Genomic DNA, 25612 nt, shown 5'->3' with positions numbered 1-25612 from the left:
AATAATTCATAATTATTCTCATTATAATGTCAAGTATATTAAAATTTGTTTTTACTGCACTACAAACTTCTTAAAATATGAAAAGAACAAAGAAAATAAAATTAATATATAAATATCTATAATACAATACTCTTCAATTAAAAGTAAATACTGCCCAAAGAATGCTTGCTGTCTGAAGCTGTTTTATGTCTCTATGAAATCTCGGTTTAGGGGGGTTTATTTATTATGACCCCCCTATGAGCAAGCACTGTGGTGACAGCAGGAAGGAAAAACTCCCTTTTAACAGGAAGAAACCTCCAGCAGAACCAGGCACAGGGAGGGGCGGGGCCATCTGCTGCAACCGGTTGGGGTGAGAGAAGGAAGGATAAAAGAGATGCTGTGGAACTGAGCCAGAGAGTAATGTCATTCTGCAGTTTACAAGTGTCTTCACAGCTGTAGCACTGAGCTTCTCTTTCTTCGCTGCCACAGCAGAAAGCCCCACGCCAGGTGGTGATGTCATCAACACCGCCATTCTGAAAAGGTCAAATATTTTGCATGGACCCTCTCACATGATCATTAAACAGATTTTAAAACCACAGGAAAAAGAAATATAAAGAACCTTCTTTTGTAATTTTTCAGGTAAATTTTGGTTGAATTTGTTCCAACTTTATTTTGTTTTCCTTTTTGCAGTCAGTCACTTGACTTTGAAGCAAAGAATTACAGCAAACCCTTTGACCCCTTGGGTTTGCGCTCAGCAGGCTCATATAGTAACCCTCATGCCACTTCACTACTTCCCGTCAGGCTAGACCTGTAGACTGACCCCACTCACATAACCATAGCTAACCCCAACACTTTGTGCACAAAAGTCTTTGATCCCAGTGCTTGAACCCGACAACTTCCACATCCATAAACTCTTTGCTCTTGAAGGGAGTAGATTAGTAAATGAGAGTTGTCAACTGACAGTTGCAAAGGTTGGGCCATGTCTGTTTAAATAACATATAGTTGTGTGAAAAACTAGAATCACTGCATTATAAGAAACATTCTTTTATTTATTTTTTATTTCTTTACTTTAGATATAGTGGATATAGGTATCACTCAATAAAAATAATTTTTGGTATGTTTTTATTTTAATTTTAATTTTTTGTAGTTGTCTGACCTGTTTATGACATCATAAACATGCTGAAATTTGATCATAGCTTGTAACTATGTAACTAACAAATACCTTTTTGTTTAAAAAAAGATCATTCATTGTTATTCACTGTATGAAAAAGTTCTGCAGGGAAAAAAAAATTTGGTGTTGCATAAATAGGCTGTCATTGTGCAATAAGCAATGTACACTTCAGCAGGATTATGCAAAAAGTCGCACTGTAGACACTCGACGGCAACATGATGCAGATGCCTACTGCACAAGCATATACATACAGAAGATACCCCTAGGCATACAGGGTGGGACTATACAGTATGTCTGTTATATCCTGCCAATGATTACCAAGTGAGCCATGTGGCAACTGTATCTGAAGAAGAATGTGGAAGCAAGAATGATTCATTACAGTACCTCAGTGACAACAGTTTTATTTTCATATATATATCCAATCCACACATGAAAGAAATTAAACTGTGCAATAATGACAAATGACAGTATTTAGTAAGTAAATAGTATTAATTACATGAAGGAAGGGATGCATAAAAAGGCACAGAAAGTCATGACACCAGCTGAAATCTATCAGTAATTAGAAAACAATCCTCCAACTTAGTGCAAATTAATATCAGCTGGTTCAGTCCCAACTGATTGCCTGTAAAAAGGTGCTTCGTTACAAAGGTGTCGCACTAGAAACATCCCATGATGGGTGAAGCAGTGAGCTCTCTCAAGACCTTCACAATCTTATTGTTGTAAACGTACTGATGGCAGTGGTTACAGAAGGATTTCGAAACTACTGAAGCACAGTGAGAACTGCTGGGGTCATAATGCAAAAGTGGAAAGAACATAATTTCACCATAAACCGACCACGACCAAGATTTAATACATAGGACGGAAAAAATTGATCAGAAGAGTTGTCCAAGAGCTACAGAAAGACCTGGAATCTGCAGGTACAATAGTTTCAAAGAAAACATCAACTAATGGACTTACTCACCATGGCCTGTATGCACGCTCACCACTCAAGAGTCCATTGCTGAAGAAAAATCATGCTGAAGTTTGCTGATCGACATTTAGAAAAGCCTGTGAAATACTGGGAGATTATAGTCTGATCAGATGAGACCAAAACTGAACTCTTTGGATAACATAACACATACTATATTTTGAGGTCAAAGGGACATGCATATCAGTCCAAAAGCATCATACCAACAGTGAAGTCTGGAGGTGGGTACATCATGGTGTGGGGCTGGCACACTTCATATCATTGAAAGAAGAAAGAATAGAAAAATGTGCTGAGACATTCTTGATAAAAAATCTGCTGCCATCTACCAGGATGATGAAGATGAAATGAGGCAGGATGTTTTTTAACAAAACAATGATCCCAAACACACAGCCAAGGAAACTCTCAGCTGTTTACAGAGAAAGAAAGAAAAAAGCTAGAATGGCCCAGCCAATCAGCTGACCAGAATCCAGGATTTGAGTGGTAGAATGGGACAAAATCACAATGCATGTGACTAGTTGTTTTTTTTTATTCAGAAGGCATAATACTTGCCTTTATGCCAGGTATTACAGTTTTTTCTGAATGCTTAAACCCTAACTGTGATACCTGTAGCACAATCTCTAAAACTATTCAGACTTATAGCAAAAACTGCTTTGCACTCAGTTTGCAATTTTGTAACACACACTTTGCAAAACTGTAGGCACAATTCACTGCACAACACTCAATTACCAAATTTCCAACACACTCCTAGCAAAAGTATACACATGTATGGCTATCATTAACACTAATTTGCCAACTGTCTGGCACACTTTCACATGTCAAAACTTTTTTAGATAATTAGTTCACTTTGCAATCAGCCTAAGCACTATAATACAGGTAAGCTGTGTGTGCGGAGTACAATGGAGGGAGCAGAAAGAGTGAGAAGTAGAGGAGGCCGAGGAAGAGGACGTGGAGGTGAAGAAGTAGGATGAAGAGGACGACAAGGAAAAGGAGGAGCAAGAGGAAGACGAGGAGGGGGGAGAGGAAGATGAGGTGGGGGGAGAGGAAGGGTAGGAAGAGTAAGAAATAGAATTGCTGATGACATCAGAGCTACAATAGTGGACCATGTAATCTTTCAATTTCAACATTATTTAAATTCAATTTTACTTTAATATTACTTTTACTACCTCCAAATAACATAAATTTAGTTTTACTTTCATTCAATGATAGTTTATTAAATACAAACCATCTATTTAACTTCATGAGTTCTGCTTCCACTGTTTTCAGTAATTTCTTTATGTCATTTCCAGAGAAAAATAAGTTTGTATCATCAGCAAACATCACATATTTTAAAGTATCACTGGCTGTACAAATATCATTTATATAAAGTAAAAATAACTTGCGTCCCAAAACAGATCCTTGTGGAACTCCACAAGTTACTTTTCTAAGTTTAGATTTCATGTTATTAATACTCACATATTGGAACCTATTATTCAAGTAACTATTTAACCAAAATTGTACAACACCTCTTAAACCATACCTTTCACATTTCTGTAAAAGTAAAGGATGATCTATCGTATCAAAGGCTTTACGTAAATCAATGAACACACCTATTCCAAACTGTTTTTCGTCCACAGCCGTTGCAATATTTTCAATAAATTCCCATCACAGTTAGAGATGTTGAACGATTTCTTCTGAACCCATACTGATGATCATTTAATAAATCATATTTATCAATAAAAGAATCTAGTTCGTTTGCAAATTTTTCAAAAATCTTCGAAAATTGAGGCAGTAAAGATACCGGGTCTATAATTTGACACAATCTGTTTATCACCGGTTTTATATAATGGGATCACTTTGGCAATTTTCATTTTGTCTGGAAAAATTCCAGTTTGAAATGATTTGTTACAAATATATACAAGTATAAAGAATAAATTGTTGGAAGTCCAGAAAGCACTAGAAGAGGAGAGCTTTGAAGCGATTGGAAGCAAAAAAGAAGCAAAAACACGATGCTAAAAAAAAGAAAAAACCTAAAAGAGATGAGGAGGGCAAAAAAGCAGGATAAGAAAGCTAAGAACAAAGAGCAGCTTTGTGTCCCAGCAACACAAAGTTTGAGGTTCATCTCTACTTTTTCTTCTTCTCTATCATTCACCTACTCCAACTTTTAACGGTTTCTGCTTTCTCCCTCCTTTCATCCTCCCATTTCCATCTCTGCCCCATCCCTGCACTCCTTCACTCCTAAGTTATAGTAGATGTGAAAACTTCCTTACTTCATTTTCCCTTCTGATGCAGCTGAGACAAAACTTTCTGCAGAGAAGACAAAAAGTATAATAAAAAAAAAGGTGCTGGTTTAGCTCAGTGCGTTGAGCAGGTGGCCACATGCTATAGGGCTGAGCACAGCCGGCCTGGGCTCAAGTCTGACCCATGGCCCTTTGCCGTATGTCAGGGGTGTCAAACTGAAATACACAGTGGGCCAAAATTCAAAACTGGATCAAAGTTGCGGGCTAACATTAATATTCATTGAAAAAAAAATCTTCCTCCAAATATAACAAGGAATCTTTTCCTATGGACTCAAACAAGTTTTGCTGAAAAACTGAGTATGGAACAAGCAAAGCTTAATACTAAACAATATATATAACTTATATAAACAGATATTTAACTTAATGTTGCACACATGCAAAATCGAAATTCCAATTAAATAACACATCAGTGGAATTAATTTCTTAAATAAAAATTGTATTTGCAGCCTTCTGAATTAAATTTTATCATTTTATCATTTATCAGATTTTCATCATATTCTCCCACCTGTCCAGAAAGCTTGTTTTCTGCCTTTCTTTTTGCCATTTTGGGATAGGTAGCATGGCAGTATTTGCATGGTTGCTATGACTATGGTCAACAGAGGAGAGGGTGCTAATGGGTCCTGTCATGACTGACGCGCCAAAACACCAACAGAGCATTCTGGGAATTGTAGTATTAGCAGTACATGAACTGTATAACACCAGCAGGCCAGCTCTAATAGTAATTTTGTATGGCTTCGCGGGCCCAATGTAATTGGGCCACGGGCCAAATTTGGCCCTCGGGCCAGATTTTGACACCTATGCCATATGTCTTCCCTCTGCTTTTCTGTCGTTTCTTCACTGTTCACAACAAAAACAGAGAGAAGAAACATCTGCAGAGAGCGTCAGCACCACATTGTGGAATTTCCATACATGGAAAATGACTCACAAAGAAATGTTTTCTTGTATGGTCAAGAGTGCGAACATCCAGCGAACCTTTATATAATGCCTTAATACAAGTATTAGAAAATAAGCAAATACATTTATCACATCCTAGTGGGTCTACATGTTGCCATTATTGCATTATTTGACAACACAGTGATGAGTACAAACACCTCAAGTCTGAGATTCTCTGGTATCTCAGTCTCTATTATTGACATGAAAGACTCATTTTTGTAGCTTTTTCCAACTAAACACAGCCCCTTGCTAATAGGTTATATTGGCTACAGTATCTATATATATGTATCCAAAATGTCTGAGAGTTGTTTTCCACGTTTGGGCTGAATCATCAACTTGTTTGACTTTAGTTAAGATAGATAGCATAAACCTAGAGTTCATCGTCTCTGGGTTCAAATTCAGAACTGGTGAGGTCACGATCAGAAACTCTAGCTCATGGAGTTTTACACAGTGTCCAAATACAAACTAAAAACATATATATACACACACACACACACACACACACACACACACACACACACACAATAAGACCAAAGTCCTCTTAGAAACAAATCTCACCACTCAGCAGCCATCTCAAAACACCTTAAGGCACTTATTTGGGAGCTATTGTGCAAAAATTGTAAATTATCACCAAAAGATAGATAGAAGAAGAAATAATCAAACACTATTATTGACAGAGAACAGAGCAAAAGCAGCCATCATTCAAAGAAGAGCTTTGAATCTCCTTGAACAAGTCTGGAGAACGATTGCTGAAGATTACTTAAATTAGAAAGAGTTCAGGCTGTGTTAAAGAATAAAGGTGGTCATACCAAATATTCACTTTCAAGCTTCTTAGAATTGTACAAGTATATACCTTATATTTCAAAAATCACTGCCCCATTTTCCAATTTGTCTAGCAAAATATTAAAAAAATGAGGGGTGGCACTGAGACTTTTGCACAGTGCTGTATGTTCCTAAAATCTTTTCAGTAATATAACAGACTGACTGTGGGGTAAAAATGGGACATGGTACATCTTTATTGATACCAGTATCATCATTAATTCTGCTCATTAATCCTGTTGAATAAAAAAAAGCCTACGCAGTACTTTACTACTGCTAATGCTAATCTAATACTAATAATTACAGAAAATTACTTATTTTCTCAAGATTATTTTATCTTTTCCTTCCTTTCCACAGAGAACACTCACACAGATTTAGGTTAGAAATATTAGTTGACACAAGAGAACAGTAATGTGCGTGAGTGTGAAAAGAGATGGTGATAGAGTGTATGCAGTGGGAGTTTCACAAGGCCAACAGCTGCCCGTGTGACCAGCGACAGGTGCTCCAAGATACATCAGAGGTGCACCAGAGAATATAAGTCAGTCAAAACGAGATGTCTTTTGTGACAGTTTCACCTACACTGACTGCCTGCTTTAGATATAGTCTTACTCTCCAGCTGCAGCTAATATCTTCATCTTCCATTATAGTTAAAGGATATTAGGCATTAGCATTAAAAACCATTTAGCCCAACTTAAGCCAGATAGACAGCTGAAAAACAAGTATCCCAACAAGAAAGGCAGGACAGAACACAGTCTGCTGACTGACTAAAGGACTGATAGTGTGGCTGGCAACAGAGGATAGGGTCATTTATTTATAGCAACATTACGAATTTCCATGATAGTTTCCACCACACAGTCCAGGGACCCTGGAAGCACATAGCTATCTATCAACCACTGTGCATATCGTCGCACGGGTACCAAAGCACTTCTGTCGGCAGCAGCTTATAAAACACTGCATGAACCTGAATCACACATTAGTCATTCCTTTTAGTTTTCCTTGTAGATGATATCACTAGTGCAGTCAAGAGGGTTTGCATACGTATATATGGGGTACAACACTCATTATCCGCTCATGTTACAATGTCAGCATGCTTCTGGGGAATATAACAATGTATGTAATTATCATGGTGAAATCAGCTGCTCTCTCACCAACACACTAATGGCAAATGCTGAACTATCATTCACTTGGTACAAAAATCAGATGTAGCATAGAGTATGGTATGTAAAAAGCTGCTTTGAAACATTGCAGTCTATGATGTGGTGCTGGGATGCTTTGTAATGCTTCCACCTTTGGCAAGAATATTGTGGTTTTAGTCTGTAATATTAGCCAAACTACAAAAACTAACATTTCTATAATAAGTAGGGGTGTTGCTATATAATGGTAGCACTGGTGTAGAATCATTAATTTTTGGGGGACAGGCACAATAATTGGGTAGCAAACTCACAATCATAAGGCAAAACGTCAAAAGGCATTCTTAGCAAAGATTTAGTATTAAAATCTTAATTATTTATCCACTTTCTCTTTTAAATAACTCTTTATATTTTCCATGATACTACTTTGATCATAAGTCAAAGAAAAATGCAACACCAAACATTTCTAATATTTAGCGATGCTAAAACACATTTAGCTAGGCTGGCTAAAAGCCTAGCTAGCCAGAGTAGCAAGAGCAATCTTAATCTAATGTCAGTCACGTCTGTGACTCTGGTTAAATGGCTTTTTCTTATTGATTGTTTGTTTGGTATTGTGTATTAAGCTAATAAAGTAATCAACTGAAGAAATATTTGATAAATATGTGCATTTATTTACAGCCCTGTGAAAAACTAAGCACACCCTTAATGGAGGTTTTGGCAGTTGGCTGGTCTGTGACACAATGTCATAATCTCCCAAACAAATTCCCCCCAAGGTCAGACTGTGCAATGCTCAGCTAAACTGCAAAAAAAAAGAAGCAAAAGCTTCATCTCAGACTCTACAGACCTCAGTTAGCACGTCACATTTCTATGACAGTACAGTTAGAAAAAAGCTGAACAACTACTGATGCTTATTTGTCCTAAAAGAGCACAGCACAGCTTAGATTTGCAATGTTACATCTGAACAAACCAGATGATTTCTGAAACAATTTCCTTTTTATAGACCAAATGTGGAAATGTTTGGCTATAAACAAACCCCCAAACAAAACAAAAAGCATATCAGCAAAAATGTTTCATGCCAACTGTCATGCAAAGTGGTGATGGCTTCTACAGTCACAAGACACGTGCACCTTACAGCCATTCTGATGACACAATTCCTCCTTACATCAACATATTATACACTTAGAAATTAGCCCATCTGTGTGACAGTTAGACGTTGGTCTAAAGTGAGTCACTGAACTGGACAATGATCCCAAACACACCACACATCAATAGCATTGTGGCTGAAAAAGAAAATAATCAAGGTACTGCAGTGGCTCAATCATAGCCCAGACCTCAACCTGATTGAAATGCTGAGGTGGGACCTTAAGAGAGCTGGATCTAAATGAATGCCCGCAAACTACAATGAACTGAAGAAATGTGAAAGACTGATAAAGTCATAATAATTACTTTAACTCACTGAAGTACATACTGTATACCTCCTGAGCTAACTCTGCGTCCTCATCAAAGGCCAAAACACAGATGCCTTTCCAAGAAGTACAAAGGTATATGACCATTTTCGGTGTGCATTATAGATTTTCTCTAGTTTCATCCCACAGTGAGTGGCTGTAGGTTTTCTAGACTCAGATGGTAGAGTGGGTCATCTAACAATCAGAAGGGCAGGGGATAAATTCTCAATCGTCCAGTCTGCATGATGAAGTGTCTTTGGGCAAGATACTGAACCCAGAGTTTCCCCCTGTGCATCCATCAGACTGCGAGTGTGTGTGTAAATGTTATGAAAAGTGCTTAAGCATAGATAAAAACACAGTATGATTGCATGCGAATGGATGAATGAGACTTGCAGTAAAAAGTGGTCTCAGTTTAAAAAAGGTACACCATTTACTGTAGTTCTGACACTTGTATGTTAGGATAATGTGAGATTCAAAGTTGGCTCTAGCCTCAGATTTTGGATAGATAAAGCTGTCTGAGTGGTAAGCAAGTCTAGACAAGTGCTAAACTAATGCCAATGAATGAATACCAATACAACACCTCAAGATCTGTAGCGATTCATTTTATTTACATTACTTTAAAGTGAAAACAGTCACCAGTTTTTAAAAGTGCTCTCTGCAAAGGGTACCCTCTAAAGGGTTAAACTGCATTACTCCAGCGACAATCCATTGTATCCCTGAAGGTGCAGTAAATATTATTTCTGAAAGAGTTTAATAAATGCATCTTTGTATGTGACTGTACTGTATGTGCATGAAGGTGTTAATGAGGTGCTGAAAATGCCAGGGCTCACACAGCCCTAATGATCTGAAGCCAAAGAACACCACAAACCATGTGCTGTACACATTAAAAAAGCACAAAAGGCAGAACATATGCACGTGCACGGCGAATCTCGGCCATTTCTGGTTTTGATTATAGTTAATATGAGTTGAAAATAAACACTGAGCAACTGGAAACCATATTTCTATAACCTCCAGGGGCTTTCCACCTCTGAAAAGGGACATAAAGGAATCCATAACTACAACATGGATCATATTACTATAAACTTAAATAAGACCTGGACTTAAAGGCTGTTAGAGACAGATCATCCTAACAGACCACCATGTATTTGATACCACCAAAATCCACTGCACCTGAATGCTTTTTTTTCTTTCTTTTTTTTCTCAGCATTTTGGAAAATTACTCTTCGTTCTTGTCAACTTTAATAAGTGGAACATTTTTACAAGCCTGCTTTGTTTTGATTGCATCAGTTGAGCAGGCCTAAAGAGAACAGAGTTTTTATAGAAACAAAGTCTCTCTGCTGGGGTCGGGTTTTAGGTTCAGCATAATTTTGCAAGTGGGTGAGAAATCTGCAAGGTAGCTGCCTATTTTAGAAAGTTCTAAAAGTTCTAATGATGTGAACAAAACCTTTTGCTGTTTTGTTTCTCATTAATCCATGCTGCCACCTAGTGGTTATATTGAGGACTCCAACTTAAACTAAATAGTATAAGTTCCTTTAAAAAAAACCATGAAAAACTGTTTACTGTATACTAAGGATGGTGTGTTCAGTTCTTTGGGTGTCAGTCCATCTATAGCCAATGTTTTATTATGTATAATGTCAGAAGGAAGATCTGGTAATGGAGTTAACTACGTAACTGAACTTTCACCACATGGTCACATATTTAATACTTTGTCAAATACTCCCTCAGACCTTTCCTGCAGACATCTTCAGCTCTTGGGTATTGTAAAGTCTGTCTGCTTTTAATCTGCACTGAATTATGAAATGTCATCCAGTGAGATTTTATGCCTCGGGCTGAAAACACAGACAGAAACCTCCTGTACACTTCTGAATTCGGTCTGCTACTTCGTTCAGCAGCGAAATCATCAATAACTGCCAGTTCCATTGGTAGCCACTTTGACAAATGAGGTCATGAGCTGTTTCTTTTTCTTTTTTTCATCCACACTTTCTTTTTTTCCATCTCTTGATTGAGGCTGATTTTTGTTTCGCCAGTCCATAGAAATTTGTTTCAAAACTGGTTTCTTCTTTCAAGTTTTTGTGAATCTTTGCCTGGTTTTCTTCCCCATAAGACATAAGAGATTGGATCTTGAAGGCAATCAAGATCAAGATGACAGACAATTCTTCCGAATATTGAATTATCCTTAAAATGTCTAAAACCTCAACTGTGGCAAGTATAGACAAAGAATTTCCATAATGTAAAGCTCAGGGCAAAAGTATTGCACTATGTTGCATTTAATCATTAGTTATTGTTAATGTCTGGTTCTCTTCCATAGTGTGTCTTTTATCCTGTCCTGTTCACCCCTCACCCCAACCCCCATGAACCGAGTGGCCACTGTGACAAAACTGCAACAGTCTTCTACAGATATACTAGAGCCTGCCAGAAAGAGTCAGCGGCGCTTCATCAGTGAGGCCTGTATGGGACTAGACAGAAGAAGAATCTAAAGGAACAATGCTGCCCACTTAGAGTTTGCCAGGCAGCACTGAAAGAACTATGAGATCATGTGGAGACAAAAAAGTATACCCATGTCTTAAGAATGAAAATGCAAGCATTATGTCTGACAAACACCAGACACTGCTATCCACCCAGCTAATGTGCAACCTGAGACAGGGTGGATGACAGTGAACCAAAGAGAGCAGCCAGTACAACGTTGGAATACTTTCAGAAGAGGTCTCTGGCTGCCCTTAACTGTTCCAGCCAAAAAGAACTGAAGATGGCAGTTTTTGGATGGCTGACGTCCAACTTGACCGAAATGGATCTGCCAATAATAATGGCCAGGTGTGCAAAGCTTATATTTTATCCAAGAAAACTCAAAGCTGTAATTGTTGTGAAGGGACTTGTTCTGAATTATAGCTATTTGAAAATTGCAAGTCTCAGATTTATTGTTGTATTAATTAAAGCAAACCAGTTACAGATTTATCAACAACATATTACAGTTTTTTACAGACGCTAGGACACATTTCTCAATACTTAGGTCACTTTTGCAAAACTCCTCACACAGTGAGCACAACAGAAGTCTATGTGGGCTAAACTGAGGATCAGTTATCATTGTTTTGGCACAAAATGCATTCAATGACTACATCTCTCAAATTTCATGAATTATTTTCTCACTCAGACACAACAACTGCCAAAAATCTTTGTACGTACAGGACATTTTGCATGTGCTTACATACTGTTTTCAAAACTGTTAAACTTATGGCCAAAACAATAACACAATGCAAAACTTAAAAAGACAGCAAAATTCAACAGCAATATTTTATTGAAACATATTTTACAGTTTCTTCTGAATGCTTAAACCCTAACTGTGATTCCTGTAGCACAATCTCTAAAACTATTCAGACTTATAGCAAAACCACTCACTGAGTTTGCAAAACTAAAAGCACAAAAACTGCTTTGCACTCAGTTTGCAATTTTGTAACACACACTTTGCAAAACTGTAGGCACAATTCACTGCACAACACTCAATTACCAAATTTCCAACACACTCCTAGCAAAAGTATACACATGTATGGCTATCATTAACACTAATTTGCCAACTGTCTGGCACACTTTCACATGTGAAAACTTTTTTAAATAATTAGTTCACTTTGCAATCAGCCTAAGCACTATAATACAGGTAAGCTGTGTGTGCAGAGTACAATGGAGGGAGCAGAAAGAGTGAGAAGTAGAGGAGGCCGAGGAAGAGGACGTGGAGGTGAAGAAGTAGGATGAAGAGGACGACAAGGACAAGGAGGAGCAAGAGGAAGACGAGGAGGGGGGAGAGGAAGATGAGGTGGGGGGAGAGGAAGGGTAGGAAGAGTAAGAAATAGAATTGCTGATGACATCAGAGCTACAATAGTGGACCATGTAATCAACCGTGGAATGACCCTGAGGGTAGCTGGCCAACGGGTCCAGCCTAACTCGAGCCGCTACACTGTAGCAAGCATCATAAGGACATCTTGAAATGAGAATCGGTTAGTACAGTCACTTCGCACAAAGATTTGTAGCACTGCCATATGCCAATGAGAAACACACCAATACCATTGATGTAAAAATACTGAAATTGTTACTTTACAGAATTGCTAGATGACCAGATGCTGGGGGCAGAGGAAGCATGTTCACTGCAGACCAAGTAACCCATATAGTCATTATGGCGATTGCAAATAATCCTATACTTGGAAATAAACACTTGTGTTTGTTTTGATGTGTTTGAATAAACACCAGTACTTGAAGTTTGGATCCCTCTATGCTTATGGATCTATGACAGAAGTATGAGCTCAAACTGACATAGCCTACCTTGTGCACAGAGAAAGCAAAAGCCAGATGTGTTTTGTATTCATACCATCAGTGTGCAGTTGGCGCATTGTGTGCTTAGTAGATGATGGCTTGTGTGTACTGTTTGATACGGAAACACCATTTTTACGAAGGTGTGAAGAGTTAATCTAGCTGTGTTTGCTTTTGCAAGAGAACTACGATGTTTTGATTATTGGGTGACAGGTTTTCTTATTTGTGTGAAGAGTTTTGCAAAATTAGCCAATAGTTACAAAAAATGTGCTTAAGCAATCAGAAAAAACTGTAAATCTAAAAATGCAGTTTAACCAGCCACAGCTGATTCACATTGTAGATGAACATCTACACAGGTGTTACTCCTTCAATTTTTCAACTCCTTCAATTCTGCCATGCCAGAAGATTCTTGTGTATTGCCCTAGTCATCCACATCACATCTTATGTCATATAAGATGTGATGTGGATGAGAACCTGTGGCCAAATGGAGGAGACCGAGTAGATTAGCATTACTATTGTATGTGTATCAGTGGATGGTGTGTATACAAATTCTTGTATTTTGGGATTACTTAGTGCAAAAAAATAAAAATACATAAACAAATATTAACGAATTCTGCATGATGTCTGATTCATTCCAGTAACATATATTGAAATTATAAACAGAGATGTGTCCTTGTTTTACACAAGAAAACACTGTGTAATGCTACATGTTGTTAGTGTTTTTTAGGTCATTGTTTTGTGGGTGACAAAGTGTGTTTGTCGGCTGTCAACCTTTGCTAGTGTTCTGGAAGAGTGAGTTTATTTGAGACCTGAATAAAGTGTTTTGGTAGTTGTAGTGCATTTTGAATGTGAAATGAACTGCTTTGCCAAGCTGAAGGTCAGTTAGGAGAATTGTGTGAAGAGTTTTGCAAAAGTGGCCTAAGTATTGTGAAATGTGTCCTAGCGGCTGTAAAAAACTGTAAAGTGGAAAATAGAAAAGTCACAGTAATGTAGTGTACTTTAAACAGAATGTACCCAGTCTAATACATTCACCGATCAGGCATAGCATTATGACCACTCACAGGTGAATAACACTGATCATCTTTTCATCATGGCACCTGTTAGCAGGTGGGATATATTATGGAGCAAGTGAGCATTTTGTCCTCAAAGTTGATGAGTTAGAAGCAGGAAAAATGAGCAACAGTGAGATTGACAAGGGACAAATTGTGATGGCTAAATGACTGGGTCAGAACATCCCCAAAGCAAAAGCAGCTCTTGTGAGCTGATCTGCACTGGTCAGTATCTATCAAAAGTGGTTCAAGGAAGGAACAGTGGTGAATCAGTGACAGGGTCATATGCAGCCAGGGCTCACTGATGCATGCAGTGAGTGAAGGCTGGCTCATACGGTCTGACCCAACAGATGAGCTACTGTAGCTCAAATTGTCAAAACAAATTACTGCTGTTCCTGATAGACATGTGTCAGAATACACAGGGCATCACAGATTGTTGTGTATGGGGCTGCATAGCTGCAGACCGAACAGGGTGCGCATCCTGACCCCTGTCCAATGACCAAAGCACCAACAATGGACACAATGGACAGGAGCAATGGAAGAAGGTGGGCTAGTCTGATGAATCACATTTCTTTCACATCAGCGTGGATGAATCTTTGGCTGTGATGTCTATTTTATTTATAACCTATAGCACATTTAAACAACAGAAGAGCTCAAAGTGCTAGGGATAGGGATAGGCACATTTACATTTCAGGTCTCCAAGAAGAAGTTTCAAAATGCATGAAAAGCTAAAAGGTGTGTTTTGTTGTGATAACTAATCATTATTACTGTTGAAATCACAATGATCGAGTGGTCATTCAATTATATTCACAATTTGCAAATCACGGATGATTCGTCTCATACTGTAAGCCATGACACACTGCTATACCCTACATAAGTTGTCTTTATCTGGTATCAGATCGATACCAAAAACACAGGACTATTAGACACTGACCCCTAAGGCATTACCCAGCATGCCATCACATAACCATAAAAAACTGCTGCATGCCCATGGCATGGTGTCATATTGCAAGCAACAGTAAAGAAATAACCAGGCTCTTCAGTTAAAAACATAAGTTAGTGAAGAGGGGGCGACCTAATAGTATTAAATAGTGTCTTTTAAACATGTATGATGTTTGATTGTAATGAATGGTTATAGTTCCTACACAAGCTCATAAAAACCTCAGTGAGGTGTGTGTGTGTGTGTGTGTGTGTGTGTGTGTGTGTGTGTGTGTGTGTGCGTGTGTGTGTGTGTGTGTGTGTGTGTGGGCACGACCCCACAAATCCCTTATGAGGGCTTCTCTAACTGTGAGGTTGCAAACGTTATTCTTTCTGTGAATGGAAAAGAGAAAATGCTGTATAGATGCCAGCCAGCCGGACAGAGATGGAAAGAGACAGGAGGAGGGGGTGAGGGGGGGTCATCCTTATCTGCTAATGCCATGAAATTCAAGACGGTGCCCCCCAGCTCGTACCCTGCACAAACACGCACGCGCAGAGCTCAGCGCACAGACACACATAGAAAAAAGCAAATGCACGAGAGAGGAACATACACATATCCTAATTTAGACAGGCATTTCCATTCAAGCACATACACACAGCATAGCAAGGGCACACACGGTTATTCTCGGGAGCTTATTGCTTTCCCCGCAAACCTTCACGAGTACTGGCTGGAGACAAAGGTAAGGACGATAAATCAAATCTAATATGGAAACTAACATACACTAGGCTTAATGTGGCTCTGTGGCCTTAGAGAGCACGCTGTCCAAGCAGAACTTTATGAATTTATGTTCAATGAGAGTGTGTCGTGATCAGTACAGACTCTAGAAATGGTAACACGTATTGGTTTGCTCTGTGCTCTGCTATAATTAAATGTCTCGCTGGTGATTCCACTGGTGTTTCCCCCCATGCCTTCAAAGATTTTCATATTGTCGTCTATAAACTACCAGGGAGTTTGAGACAGAGAGGTTTTCTGACTTTGACATTAGTCTGATATCAGACACATATCAACTTATTAAATCATAAGTTAAGTCACAGCCGGGATGATCTGGAGGTCTAAGCGCCAGGCAAACCGCCACATAAACTGATATAAAACATTTTTCTCTGGTCTTTGAAATTAAGAAACTAAAAATAAATATTTTCCTCAGCCCAAACGCTTTTCAAAAATAGTTTCTACAGCTGTATCATTATATATTATAATATTTAAACATCCTCACAGTCATAAAACTGTGAATTTCATTATTACAAACAGCAGCTGCTCGCGCGCTACACGCGAGGGGGCGGGGCTACACTCTTACGCAGTATTTTTTTTCTCGCTTTTACTCTTTAGTTTATCCAATCAGAAAGCACCTGGTTGTGTAACCGTGGTTACCGGTACAGATGTATTATGGGATATGCACATGGCAGCGTCCAAGTGAGGGAATGCATGTCAACAGAAGGATTCTGCGCTGTATGTTCGGCGTGGTTTCGGGACCTGCAGATGAATTCAGGCGCTTTGGGAGGTTTCCGGGACTCCGTGTCGAGCATGTTTGTATTACTAATGTTTGAGTTTTGCTTTTTTAAAAGAAGACAAACGTTTCCCTTTCTGTGCAGTCTTGTACGTTTACTCATGATAGCACTTTGTGATTTGAGACCACGTATCACACACCAGCTACTCGTCGGTCCCGAGTTTGAACTGATGATTTTAAAAACTCTCAATTAGTAATTAGTGTCATAATGAAATTTCCTGAATAAAACAGTTGAGTGAAGAGTTAAAAGAAACGATGACAGCTATTCACTCTAAAGTTTGATACTCCAAGTAAAACTAATTTATGAAATTATTGTAAACCACAGTATGATGAGAAATGAGAAACAGTGCCAACTTATCAACATAAAGGTTTTTATTAAAGCTGGTATATTAGCAGTGCATTACTGACTACCCTAGTGGTTGCTACAGATTGTTTAATACAGCTGTCAGCTCAGTTATTTGTTTAAAAGATATAAATAATAAAAATAAAAGATATTCATGGATTAAGAAAAGAAGGGGCTGTTTATTTATAGTATTTACAGTTCTCTGTTGTGCCCTTGTGTTTAATATGTTGATTAGCTTTCCTGAAAACAGAGCATCAGTCTATCAGAAAGAGTGGAAGCTTTAACCTATTGTCTATATAGTGTCAATTCACTGCAACAGTTGCCTCTGTGAGCTGTATATTGCAAGATAATGACTCTACAATATTAGAAAGCGCCCAAAATCAGAGGCTCCCTTATACGCAGCACTTTGCGATGGCGGGAAGGAAGAATTCCATTTTAACAGGAAGTGACCTCTCGCTGAACCAGGCTCAGCCTTATGTTACGCTCAGTTGAAAGCTGAGGGGAAACAGAAGGCAAATAAAAGGAAGAGCAGAGTTTAGCTGTGATATAACCACGGCAGACCGGCAACATGTTTCTGCTTTTCAGCATTAACTTTATTTACACAATCGGTCGCTGTTTACAAACACACACGGCTGAAACTTTCCAGCTGCCAGCCGAACACTAACAACAAAACTGGAATCCAGGACCCAGCACACTTTTAACCTGACGAGGCGTGACTACGGATGCCCTGCAGGTGCGTTTGCCTCCCCTGCAGCGGCACCGCCGACCACGCCCCGCCACATTAGTTTAACAGTGGTGGGAATGTGTAGAGCTTACATTTCTTGCTGTTCTATACACTTTATCCAAACTATATGGTGCTTTTCTCCCTTTGTGCAACTATATATGTTACTTCAGCATGCTTTCCAAATAGAGCTAGATATAACAAAGTGAAGGATCACCAATAGAAACTGTTGTCTCCTTCCATGGCAAAATATGAGAGCTAATCCTCTGTTCAGCTGATGGAAAGCATATTTGATTTGATTGGCACATCATCCTGGTGGAGTGGATGAATTCAAAAGATTGGACGCAGTTATCTCTACATTTTTAGATGGTAAAGCTGTGCCAAACTAGACCCTTACTGTCCCTATCTATTCTGTGTTCCCAGATTAAACTAACACAACCCTACTTGTCACAGCCACTGCTGTCACCATGCCTGGGGAGGATAAACCACCACAACAGGCCCGCCAGAGGAAAAAGACCAAGAAGTCCCGCTCCAAGGGAAAGAGTCCCACTGGGAGTCCTAGTGCCAGCTTGGCAAGCACTTTAGACGGGCAAGATGAGTTCATCTTCCCCCCAGTCGTGCAACCTCCACCTAAAAAGTCTACGGAGGAGAGGAAGAAAGTGCCTGTTGCCAAAGTAGAGGAAGAGACATCCATAGCCATCTGTCTTCAGGTGGTTTTTCCCTACCTGCTAGCTGGAATGGGCATGGTGATGGCTGGCATGGTGCTGGACATTGTACAGGTAAGGTCCTTAGGGTAGCTTGGAGAGTGATATCACATATTTAGAGTGGAAAAGCATGAAGTATGTTAACATAATAGTGGATATTGGGGCCTACTAGCTGACAGGTAAACCTTCAGGCTGCTCATTTGAATCCCTCATCAGATGCTGGCATCACCGCTCTCCAAGATGATTTTTTTCGGGGATGGTGTACAAAAACTATGATTAGATTTACCCCAGTGTAAATGTAGCAGCTATGTCAAAGGATACAATTATTAGACCCTCTTTAAACCCCCAGAATAAAACCTGACCATTTTTTTTCTTAGTGCCTAAAACACAGGTATAGTGGTGTCAAAAAGTGTTTGCCTCCTTCCTGATTTCCTAGTGTTCTGTATATTTGTCACACTTGAATGTTTCAGATCATCAAACACATTTTAATGTTAGACCACGATAACTCGAGTAAATACAAAATGCAGTTTTTTTTAATGCTGATTTCACTGATTAAGGGAGAAAAGTTACCCAAAACTACCTGGTCCTGTTAAAATGGCCCCTTTTGTTAAATCATAAATTAACTGTGATTAACCACACTTTTTGGAAAGCTGAGTTCAGTTTCACTAAGCACACTTGGGCTTGATTACTGGACGTTAGTGGTGCAACGGATCACGGTTGATCCGTAATCCGAACCGATCCCACTCCACGGTTCAGCACGCACGTGATCCGAAGATTCGAAAAAGAAGAAAAAAAAAAGCGATAGTTATGGTCAGCGCTAGCGGTCCAAGTGGCGGAGCAGAGGAGTTTGCGGTACTTAAGCAGCCCTTTGCTGCCCAATCTGACCGGGCTAAAGCTATTACAAAAGCTATTGGGGTGTTTAGCTGCAGACAGGAGGCCGTATTCCATTGTGCTAAACAAGGGGTTTAAACTATGATGAACGTGCTTGAGCCACGCTATGATATCCCGTTGCGCGACCACTTTAGTGGAAAAATCGTTCCAAGCATGTATGAGCAGGAGAAGATTAAAGTTATGGCTGAACTGTCCCAGGCATCTTCTGTTGCCCTAACTACTACAAATGGGTGTAGCGACGGAAAGCTACGTGACCGTGACTGCTCATCATATCACAGCGGAGTGCGATATAAGGAGCAGTATGTATTATTGTAGGGTCTACCTTACAATATAAAGCACCTTGAGGCAACTGTTTTTGTGATTTGGCGCTTTATAAATAAAATTGAATTGAGTGGTAGATACAAAGACTGTACTGCCCTATATTGAACCATAAATTTTTTTGAATAATTGCGTGGAATGAGTCTTGAGTTGAATGTTTTTAACAGGCAAAAAATACTTCAATAAGTGAATAAGTAAATGTTAAATTTTTGTCTTTTTCTTTTTTTGCTGATCTGAAAATTGATCCGATCCGTGACTTAAAACCGTGATCCGATCCGAACCTTGAGATTTTTGATCCGTTGCACCACTACTGGACGTCCTGTTGAATGAAAAAATTACTTAAATAGAAACCGTCTGACAAAGTGAAGCAGGTTAAAAGACCTTAAAAAGGAACACATCATAGCACATTTCTAAGGTTTTGGGACTCCAGTGAACCACGGCGAGAGCCATTATACATAAATGGTGAAAACATGGAACAGTGGTGAAGCTTCCCAGGAGTGACTGGCTGACCAAAATGAGATAAGAGCACATCGCCGACTCATCCTGGGTGTTACAAAAGGATCCAGAAGAACATTAAAGAACTGCAGGCTTCACAGATCTAAGTTAACAGAGTATTAAACTTTTAAGTGTGACAAAATAGGAAATCGTGAAGGGGGAAAACATCAAAATTTGTCTCCCTTCATTTTACATATAAAGTACTTCATAAGTAAGTGTTTATTGTACAGGGAAGTTATTTTCACATTGTCTGACATGTAATGTACAACAGAATATTAAGGCGTCTCTTAGCAGACAGTAAATCTATGCACACAGTGGCAGGCTGTTTTCCGGTAAGGAAAGATCTCTGACAGATTTAAGAGCTAGGAGACCAGAGGCACAGCAAAACACGTCAGTAATGACCCAGATGGTTACTCTCTCACGTTAAACGTGTTAACGTAAGGAGAGAGAGCGTCACAATAATGAAAAACTGGACAGTACACAGAGACTTTATGGTATTGAATAAATAACAACATGAGCGACATAGTGACTCATCTGCACCGGTTAGAACAGGTTGTTCGTCTAAGTGTGTATTTTTGTTTGTTTTTGTTACAGGTGGTGGGACTGTGTGTATGCTTCTGTGTACTTGTTACCTTGAAATAGTCTTCTGGCTCAGAGCAATAAAGCCATCTTCTTCTGACTTAAGTATCTCTGATCATGTTAACATGGTGTACACTGGGCCAGTAATGTCAGAAGTTATAAACTGACTGGATGGGCAAAATAGCCTTTTGAGTGAGTTGAATGCACCCCAGGGCATAGCTGCTGCTGTCCCTGGTGAATATGTTGATACTATTACATCTTCAGTAGCATGTAACAGTGTAGATCAATAGTTAAGAGATAGCAGCCGGTGTGTGGGCTAATATTATTACATGTTGTATGTGCATCAAACATAATGTCCTACCCAAATGTATGAGATCCACGTTGCACAATGTGATTTGCAGTGAACTTAGAAGACTACTATAACTTAATAGTACCCCTCTTTATAGTTACAGTGTATAAAATCTTTCTGCGCTAGATATCAGTGTATTGCAGTTCTGTTTTCTTACCTCTCCCAATTCAAGTGCATAATCCTTGCTACATTGGCTCCTGTAGGACAAACATGTTTTAGTTAGCTAAGAGAGATCAAAACATTCCACTATGTTCAAAAACCTAACATCATGTTTTAGGGTACATTATATCATAACTGCCACGACTACACAACAGCTTATGCCTATAATCGAGATTTTTCCTTTCTGTGGAAGGCAATCAGACCTCTGTTTATCTCAGCTGTCAATGCTGGGTGAGAAGCATCCATGTGTAGCTGTAAAACTGTAAAAGGAGTTCAATACAGGCGAGTCAGTCAGTAAAGCTCACCTCTGACTGATGACAGCCATACTAAGGTGAGCTGTTGAAGATATCCTGATAGATAGTTTTAGTTTGTGCTAGTGAATCTAACGTGGATTTAACATTGTTAGACTCGTACAGTTAGGGAATAAACGTTCGTAGAATGTGAGAATGTAATCAAAATGTTTATCAGAGGAAAAGTGTGATTTTTATGACACTTGAATCTAACATTAGCTGGCATAATGTTACCTTAAAATCAGCTGTTGTTGTTCACCCGGCTCGTTGTCAACTCTCCAGAGACAGGAAAGTCGCATGTCTGATCTACTGGCAATATGTCACTGCAACAGTATTGGGAATAAATAAGCATGTTTATGCAAGTTTTCATGTCTTAGAGTGTGAGTTCTGTTTAGGAGATTAATCTTGAGGTGAGGAGGAAGAGGATGAAGATTTATTTAGTTGCAAGTGGTGTTATCTCTTTGATGAAGGGGGTCCATTCTCAGATGATAAAACAAGTTCTCTTCTAGTCCCCATTTGGCATACTACATACATGGCCTGTCTCTACCATTTATGTAAAACACCATTAGTTGGAAGAAAATGATGACTTCCAGAAACTGCAAACTCACTCCTATATATTATTAATAGATTCATTACATGTTTATGAGAATGCAGTTTATTTGAAAATGTAGTTACACACTGCTGTACATGTACATAGACTATAGGATACTTTTTTTTTTCTATTAAATGACCTCAAAAATTTGTGACTATACCTTTAACCTTCCCATCAGTTCTTAATTAAATGTCAGTAATATCCTTGGTCAAAATACCTCAAGAATATAACTGACTGATGGCTCTGTTTTCTACACAATGGTATAGAATCATACTGTAGGATACAGTATAGGAATATAAGGTGGGAATAGTGAGATAGTACATTTAATAATGAGTTTGAGCTAGTCGTGTCTGTCCTGTGCCAGGTGTCCCTGGCTTATAGTCTGCAGCCATCTGAGCTGAGGGAAATCAGACACACTGCTGTCTGCTCTATGATGAGCTGGTCTCTCTCTTCCCCTCTGTCCTCCACTGATAAGCATACGTCTGTCCTCATATGGCTACTTCCCTTTACTCCATCTGTAGCTCATCAGTATTTCTTCCCACTCTGCAGTCTACAGTATCAGTTTCCCTCCTGCATCAGATGGAAGATTAGTCATGAGCTTGGCTGGGAGCTGTGTCTCAAAGCACAGCGGACGCACAAGGACGTGGAGAGTAGCCGATCTAAAATGTCGATAAAGACAGCAACACTACACTATCAGCAAAAACGATTGTTACTGTGGCCTGTGATGGTAGCTATTGTCTAAACAATCACATCCTGTTGGCCTGTCTTTCAATTACATCCAACATGCAATTTGTTGGGGTCTTGTTCACAACTGACGGGAGAGGGGAATGGGTGACTGACAGATGGATTGGTGCTGCGCCTGCAGTGATGTCTGTCGCTGTAAAGAGAGAACGAGGCGTAAAAGCAAAGCTCCCGATTGTCTGGCTGATCTACGTCCCCACTCTCACCTATGAGGGGACAAGCAGTGGAAATGAGCGTTCTCCAAAGGGTGGCTGGCCTCTCTCTTAGAGATGGGGTGAGGAGTTCGGCCGTCCGAGAGGAGCTCAGAGTAGAGCCGCTGCTCCTCCACATCGAAAGGAGCCAGCTGAAGTGGTTCGGGCTTCTACAAGGATGCGTCCTATATGCCTCCTCGGTAAGGTGTTCTGGCCTGGTCCCACTGGGAGGAGGCCCTAGGGCCAAGACACATTGAAAAGATTATATCTCTTGGCTGGCGTAGGAATGCCTTGACGTTGCCCCAGATAACCTGGAGGAGGTGGTCAGGGAGAGGGAGGTCTACCGCCACGACCCGGCCCTGGATAAGCGGAAGAAGATGAATAGATGGATGGACAGACGAAGGCAGTGCCATTTGTGTCAGCTTCTCTTTGTTCTGTTGGTTGGCTTCCAAATTAGAGCTCTATAAAAGCTCGCTCCATAAAATGTGAAATTAGATCGTCCATACATTAGACTATTGCAAACATGCAATATTTGACTTCTTTAAATTACAGTTATGGTGGTTAAATGAGACTTAAATGTTAGTTGGACAGGCTCCCAGAAACTGTTATAGTTATAAATTCTTTGAATACTTGAAGCAAACAAATGGGCCAGTGATGCATCAATCGTGTTGATATCTAGGCTAAGAGTTTACCATTAGCAGTCATTACAAGTCTTACCCAGTGTCCCCTGCTGTGTAAGTGCAAGTGTCTTTTATCTTCACTGAAACACTGAAACCCATCCCACTGCTGTTTTAGTTTTCACTGTAATTCAAAGGGCTGGACCGAAAATAAATGAAACGGCAGCCAATGTCTGAAGGAAAACTTTGAAAGACCTTCACAAAGCCTGGAGAACTATTGCTTAAGACGACCTTAAAAAATAAGTGTTTAGAATAGAATAGAATAGAATAGAATAGAATTCAACTTTATTGTCATTGCACATGCACAGGTACAGGGCAACGAAATGCAGTTTGCATCCATCCAGAAGTGCTTTAGTGATATAGATATATTACAATATATATTAGCAATAATATAGATATGTGAGTATATTACAGAAATGGGTCTATTATGGTATGTTATAATGTACACGGTATGAAGTATGTTGTGAATATTCTATAACTATAAGTATGTACAGGCTGTAGTGAGTACAAGCTATGTACAGGATATGAACAGGATATAAATATGAAAAACTATACAGAATATGAAATAAATAACTTTACAGAATCTGGGATATACAGCTATACAGAAATGGGAACTATGCAAGTTGTAAACAGTTGTAGGATTAAAGATTATCGAATGTACAGAATGATTATTTACACAGAGCTATACAGTAGTGCAGTTAAGATAAGTGAGGGTGTAGATAGTTTCTACAGAGGCTATATAAAGTGCTAGTGGTTGTGAGTGGTGGTTCAGTCCATGTTATTATTGTGTTTGAGGGTACAGTTGTCCATTGTGGGTGTGTGTATGTTCAGTCCATGAGTTTAACGTGGGTCAGATGTTTGGCTCCTTGGAAGCAAAATATAAAGAAATGGGGCTCAAGACTTTTGCAAAGTAATGTACATCCTGTAAGAAGAATTATAAGCTTTTTACATTTTTGCTGCTAATCAGTTGCCTTGCTTGTCAAATCAACCTCAGCAGTTTCCAGAAGAAACACATCAGTGTTATTACACAATGTCGAAGTGATCTGAGACTATAGCGACTGCAATTTATTTAATTCTATTTAACCAATCCAAAACCTTATTTCTTGTATTCAAATGATGTAATCTTATTTTTAATGTGGCACTTTATAGATTTTACATGTAAAGTTTTTTTTACATGTCATTAATTAATATATTGTGTATGAAAACATTTTCTTTTCTTTTTTTGTGAACAGTATGCATTGAGAGGAATGATTTTTAGTTTAAGACCTGAAAGATGCCTGGAAATCAGTAGTTGTACAGTATGTTTGTTTGCTCTTAAATACGGTGTTCCAAAACGATTATAGCAGCTAGAACAGAGGTAAAAGTGGAAGGAAAAGATGGAGGGAAAGAATGAGTCACGATACAGAGATATGGAAACGACTGAAAGAGGGATGTGAAATGCAGCAAGACTGTTCGACGTAGAACGATGGATGCCATACGCGGGAGGGAGGGAGGATAAGAGGCAGACACGCAGCAAAAAATAGCTTAGAGGGAGAGTGCGTGGCAGAAAGCCGGTCGTTTCTCTCGTGAGTTTGCACAGGGCAGACAGCCCTGCCTCTTTCTGTGCTACGTCACAGCAGAGCTGAGTGAGCAGGACTACCCTGATGCTGAAAGGAGGAGAGGAACACTTTAGTCTGCTCAAGTGGTACTGTGTGCTGCATCTCATCTGTGGATCTCCTATTGACATCACAGAGCTCACCTCGCCAAATAAGAGATTAGGCTCGTATATCAAAGATATAAAGTCTTCCTCCTGCTTCTAAACTCTCAAGACCTTTTGGACTGTTCTTCATCTTTTTGCTCCTGTCACTCATTCAGCTGTCACTCTGAGCTCTGGGTTCACAAGATACAGCTGTGCCTTTTACACTGGAGGTCAAGTAGATTTAAAGCTGGATCTTATCAACTGAGGACTCCAACAAACAAGAAACTCAACCAGAGGATTTATTTGATTCTAGAGTTGTTCAGGACAACTGGAGGA

At 39.3% G+C, this 25612-nt stretch overlaps 2 protein-coding genes across 3 annotated transcripts in view; one reads left to right on the top strand and one right to left on the bottom strand.

Moving 5' to 3' along the window:
* LOC309697331 (uncharacterized protein) overlaps window positions 1–25612 on the bottom strand; it is a 521790-nt gene that overhangs the window by 419330 nt on the left and 76848 nt on the right. The window lies entirely within an intron of this gene.
* The window catches only part of LOC309697329 (solute carrier family 41 member 1-like), a 41771-nt gene continuing 32563 nt past the window's right edge, over window positions 16405–25612 (top strand). Inside the window, exons 1-2 of one of the 2 annotated variants that reach the window (XM_082519172.1) lie at window positions 16405–16567; window positions 18066–18391. In XM_082519172.1, coding sequence (XP_082375298.1) covers window positions 18080–18391 — 312 coding nt within the window. In that variant the 5' untranslated portion in view covers window positions 16405–16567; window positions 18066–18079. Of the gene's footprint in view, window positions 16568–18035; window positions 18392–25612 lie in introns of both variants that reach the window. The other variant, XM_082519171.1, reaches the window with a different exon arrangement.

Source organism: Aulonocara stuartgranti (genome assembly GCF_965226115.1).
Source record: "Aulonocara stuartgranti genome assembly, chromosome: 20".
Taxonomy (NCBI): domain Eukaryota; kingdom Metazoa; phylum Chordata; class Actinopteri; order Cichliformes; family Cichlidae; genus Aulonocara; species Aulonocara stuartgranti.
The sequence above is the reverse complement of the archived record's forward strand: the minus strand, read 5'-3'. Positions and strand labels throughout refer to the sequence as shown.